This window comes from Echinops telfairi, unplaced genomic scaffold (genome assembly GCF_000313985.2).
Source record: "Echinops telfairi isolate 266 unplaced genomic scaffold, ASM31398v2 ScPeMD7_7468;HRSCAF=8506_0, whole genome shotgun sequence".
NCBI classification, from domain to species: Eukaryota; Metazoa; Chordata; class Mammalia; order Afrosoricida; family Tenrecidae; genus Echinops; species Echinops telfairi.
Window position 1 is genome coordinate 55695191 of NW_022111369.1, and position 5819 is coordinate 55701009.

The 5819-nt window shown below is 38.4% G+C and overlaps 1 protein-coding gene across 1 annotated transcript in view; it reads left to right on the forward strand.

Moving 5' to 3' along the window:
• Positions 1–5819, forward strand: part of SLC30A9 (solute carrier family 30 member 9) — a gene marked incomplete at its 5' end in the record, with an annotated part of 87319 nt that overhangs the window by 43214 nt on the left and 38286 nt on the right. Inside the window, one exon of the mRNA XM_030888551.2 lies at positions 2775–2856. Coding sequence (XP_030744411.1) covers positions 2775–2856 — 82 coding nt within the window. The remainder of the gene's footprint in view (positions 1–2774; positions 2857–5819) is intronic.

Below are 5819 nucleotides of genomic sequence, written 5' to 3' on the forward strand. Positions count from 1 at the left end.
ACCATCAGCTTTCTTCACCACATTTGCTTATTCACCCGCTTTGTCTTCAGCGGTTATGTCGGGAAGGTGAGCATCATAGAATGCCAATTTAGTAGAAGAAAGTATTCTTGTGTTGAGGGAGTACTTGTGGAGGCCCAATGTCCTTCTGCTACCTTAATACTAAACCTATAAATATAGGCTCATAGATCTATTTCCCCCAAAAAAACAAAAAAATTCTTCATAATATCCCTGAAATTGTCTTGCATTGTTTGATAAAATCTATTAAAATTATCCCTTAGGAGTCCCAAAGCATGTAGCCTTCTGAGCTGACCTCTCTGCTTTGAATTTAACTGACTTGCATAGCAGATCAGGTCATCCCCTGAAGCCCCGGTTTTGACAGGATCTTGTTCTCTGAACCATATCCATAAATTCAAGATTCATCTCTTAAGATGTTTTGTTTCATAAAATTATCTTCATTAGCTTAGATCTTGATCCAAGGACTTGATGGAAAGATAGCTCTGGACCCAGATGGTCTTTGCACCGTGTCTTTGGCTGAAGGCTTCCTGAGGTCTAGATGTTCGTTTAAAATGGAAAACGCTAAATCATGTGAGATGCCAACTTCAGTAGCTGATGCACCAGTAGTAATTTTTACATCAGTTTCTGCCACAGTTTCTTTATTTGTTGAGGTTGATAGTCTTACATTTTTTGGCTCATCTTTGAGGTCTTCCCAACCTACCTTAAAAGGTTTAATTTATCTAAAAACTTGTTTCATATGGGCAGCATCCTTATAAGCTTATTGAAAAGTTTAGGTGATTTGAGACTCTTTTCACTTGAGTTTTGTTAACAATTTGATAGCGCTCTTCCTCCAAACACATTTTTTTTCCCCCGTAGCTCAAAAAATATCCCTTTCTTTGATGGCACTCTAATGAGATGGAGAGCTGGAGAGCATTTGCCTACATTCATCCACTGTTTGCAAAGGCATGTTTAAACACGTTTTGCTTATAATAAATCTGTGTATGTGTGAACTGGAACCACAGCAGCAATACCTTTTTACTTTTATACTGTAAATTAAAACCTAGATGTGTACATACTTTCTTTTAAAAGGATGAGCAAAGCTGGTTGCTAGGAGGTAGAGATTAAAGATGCTCATTTTCCAAACTCTTGTACCATTCCATCATCTCTTAACATTAACCCCTCTTCCTCTTTCCCCATCAATACTCTTTTTCTCATCTTAGAGTTTTGTAATATCTCACAGAACTCATGAACCATCAAGAAAAATTCTCATACAAATGTGGAGACTGACAAGTTTCAAATCTGTGAGTTAGGCATCAGTCTGAAGAATTCTTCTGACATGGCTGTAGGGGCCGATGAACCCTGACCACCTGGTTAGTTGACCCTGACAGCTCACAACTGAGAGCTCACAAGGCTGCAGAAGCTGATGTATCAGGTCAGATGATAGGCTGCTGGCTAAAGTTTTAAGACTCAGAGACCAGATATGAGCCAGGTGTGGGATCCAGAGCAAGAGAGAGTTGACAGAACATTAATTTATGTTGGATGTAGCCCATACTCTCAAGGAAACTAAGGATGGTGACTTAAGTCCCACCCTGTAGTACAACAGTGATTCAAGATATACCCAACTAAAATTCTGCTTCACAATGCGCTTTGGTGGCATAGTGGGTAACACATTGAGCTGCTAACCACAAAGGTAGTGGTTCAAAGCCACCGATGGCTGCTTGGGAGAATGATGAACCTTTCTACCCCTGTAAAGAGTTAGAGTGTCAGAAACCCTCGGGGGCATTTCTCCTCTGTACTGTAGGGTCACTATGAGTGGGAATCGATTCAATGACAGTGAGTTTGGTTTTAATCCTGCTTCACTAACAAAATGGACAACTCATTCCAAAATGGGACCATAGCCACAGGTGTAAAAACTAAGATTTACTTGCATTGCAAAACGGAGTACTATGGATAAAGGGGCCATACCAAGTAATTTACTGCAGGAGGCAGATGATGTTAAGTGACTTTACTTTGTTCCCGATGAGACAGATGGTACTGATACTACTCAGTTGTTCTTTATCCAAAGAGTCAGGCCTGTGTTTGAAGTGATTCAGGAACTGTTCGTTGCCATTCAGTTGGTTCCAACTCATAATTACGCTATGGACAGCAGACCGAAACACCGCCTGGTCTGTGCCATTCTCACATGTGCCATGTTTGAGTGCACTCTTATAGTTACTTTGTCAGTCCATTTGTCAAGGGGCTTCTTTTTTGCTGTCCGTCCACCAAGCATGAGGTCCTTTTCGAGAGACTGGTCTCTCCTGATAACATGTCCAAAGGACATGAGACAAAATCTAGCCATCCTTGGTTCTAAAGAGCATTCTAGCTAAACTTCCAAGACAGATCTGTGTGTTCTTTTGACAGTCCGTTGTACTTGCAATATGCTTGGCCAGCACCATAATCCAAAAGCAAATTTTATTCTTTGGTCGTCTTCTTTATTCAGTGTCCAACTTGCACATGCATATGAGTCCATTGAAAATACCAGAACGTGGGTCAGGCACATCTTATCCTCAAAGTAACATGCTTGACTCTCAATGCTCTAAAGGTTGAGCTAAAATAGGATGGATTTGTTCCATGTCAAGTTAATACTTTTTGTGTTTTTGGCTGTGTTGAGAGGGAAGTTTTATCTGAATCCCTTTTCCTTATTGTAAATCCAGAATTCTTATAATTTGCTATTTTTGCTGGTAGCTAAAAAGGCATATTTAACATAGTCTGTTGTAATTCTTTTTTTTTTCTTTCTGTAGGGCTATTTAGAAACCAAAAAATATTAAAAGAATATAAAGACTTCCTGGGAAACACCAAGGTAAGGCTATCTTTCTTATGTGCGTGCACGCACTCTCATGCACATGAGTGTTACCCTGTCAAATCCCAGTTTCAGTTCATTGTGAAGTTCTAGCATGTCTAATCAAATCTAAGATGTTTTGAGCACATTATAATATGAATTATTATCTAATTTGGTGAGGATATGAGTTTATGAACTCATAATTCAGACCAGAATCGTACCAATAAAGATGTAGGAGATTTTATTTTCAGCAAGATTTAACTGTCTCATGTGCATCTCTTTTTTATTGATCTTCTCACTTAATGCTAATACTATCTAAACCTTCAAACTGTCAGCTTTGCCTGTGTGTTGGGTTTTAAACCCTGGAGACATTGATGCACAGACATTGATCTCTGTGTATTATATGCCTATACAAAATGAATAGACAGTGTTCCTGGAAAGCTGTGTTAAATTAAGTCTGTTGAATAGTTCCTGGGATATAAAGCTTGCATATCTTTTCCTCTCCTCCCAAACTCCTTATAGATTCATTGATTCCTTGTCAATTGATGACCATATACCACAGTATACTGGAAGACATTAGATGCAATCTTCTTTTTTAAAATAAAAGAATTCAAGTGTATCTATTAGATATATGCCAAGGAACTGCTTTAATTTCTATTAGCATTTAAGTGTAGCCATGTTCAAATACATGCATATAAAACCAACTCCTCTTGTCTCATTTCTGTCCCTTCCCCAGTATATCTGTCCTTTGTTTCCTTACCACCACTACCACCCACCCCATCTTACTTGTGCATCATCTGGTTCTCCCTTGTGATTTAATTTTGACTATCAGCATACAGACAAGTTTTCTTAAGACGCAGCCCAAGAACTTTATACACCATAGTTCCTCTAACTCCTGGCACACGACTGCTTTTTTAACAGTAGTTTTTACCAAATTGTTTGTGCCCATTGTCTTCATCTCTTTTGGCCTCGCTCTAGTTGGACTTTCATTCCCACCACTCCTAGGAAATGGTTTCTACCAACATCTTCAAAATGCCAAGTGATCTGTGTCCAGAGTTGATTTTAGTTTAAATTTAGCTCAAGGTGGCTCCCATCCAGAAGGTAATCCTGTATCGGGGGGAAAAGCTACCTATGCCAACTCTCTTCTGTGTGTGTTCCTGAAGACATCGCTCGCGCCTTACAAATGCACAAATTGGCAGTGGTGGCATCTGTGACATTGAGACCCTCATAATTCCCTTTTCCCCTTTGAGCAATGTGGTTTTCGTCATTGCAGGCCTGTACGCGAGGTGTGAACTCTCTTTGTAGAACGTTGATAGTCCTTTCTTTTTTAAGATTTTATTTTAGGCTTTTAACTTTTTATTGTGCATTGGATAAAGTTTTATAGAGCAAATCCGTTTTCACCCAACAATTTAATACATTTTGCTTCATGTCATTGATTGCAGTCCCTACAATTTAATATCACTTTTCTTACCTCATCCCATCACTTCCTGTTTCTACTCCTTGTCCTTTCTAATACTTCCTGCCCTCTGAGATTTGTCCTTGGGCAAATATTACTCTTTTTGATATGACATTTTTGGTCGATGGTTCTAAGAAGCATGTAGCTCTCTAGTGTTACTGTTCCCCTTATACGGTTCCCTATCTGTTGTTTGACTGAAAATTGAGCCACAGGGGAGCATTCAATTCTAAGCTGAAGGGTGGTTTTAGGGTCATAGTCTACCAGTTCTACTAGTCTCAGAGAGCTTAGTCTTTTTTGGGACTTTGAATTTTGTTTCACAGAATTCTTTAACTCTATCCAGTACCTACTGCTGTGATCCCTTTCAGAGCGGTGGTAGTGGTCTCAGTGTGGCGGAGGGTGACGTTTACACACTGATAAATTAGTCCTTTGGACTATTTGTTTCCACATGTGTTTGTTTTTCTTCACTCTTCTTTCCTTCAGGCTTAAACCAACACCAAACTCACCACCATCAAGTCCATTCTGACTTAGTACCCTTTGTCAAAGATCAACTGTCCATAGCTGAACGAATTTACTTCTAGGTTTTCAGTTTTGTTCTGCAGGTCTTTATGTCTGTCTGTCGTACTAGTACCAGGTCGTTTGACTGCCGTGGCTGTAGAGTATATAGCATTGGTGATTAGTTTTTCCACCTCTTTAAAGAATCTGGATCAGGATCTGGATCTGTCTATCTGTAGATCACATTGGGTAATATTGACATGTCATAAAATTTTCATGTCCATGAAGGTATTCAAAAAGTTTGTGGAATAGTGGAATTAAGAGATAATGAAAAATTTTCATAACCTTTTTGAAGCTATCTCTTTGAAAACTTCTGGTATATCCAAAAGAATTGAAAGCAGCAACTCAGATGCTAATATTTATCAAAGTGTTACTGTAGTCTAAACGTAGAAGCAACTATAAGTGCCTGTCAACAGAAGAATGTATAAACAAAATTCAGTATGTGCATAAAATGGAATATTATTCAGCCATAAAGAGAAATAAAGTTCTGATGCATGCTGAACCTTGAAGTCATTCCGGTGAGTTAAAAAGGTGACACACAGATGGCTACATACTGTCTGATCTGACCCCCTATGAAATGTCTACACGAGGCATATCCATTGAGATGAAAGATGAGTGTTTACCAGCAGAGCTGGGGATAGGAATGTAGAGGAATATAAAGAAAAACAATCTTTTCAAAATATTACAACATTTCTTAATTTTAAGAGTCCAAAACATTATTTAAATGACATCGAATCACTAAAATTAAAAAAAAAAAGTCATTGTAGTTTATAAAAACCTGTGGGGCATAGTGTCAAATCCTGCCATTTTCTTTGCTCCCCATGTTTTATCCCTTGTCCTTATTTTTGTCTTTTGTACACACAAGACATATTTCTTTTTTTTAAAAATCATTTTATTAGGGGGTCATACAACTCATCACAATCCATACATACATCAATTGTGTAAAGCACATTTGTACATTCATTGCCCTCATCATTCTCAAAACATTTGCTCTCCACT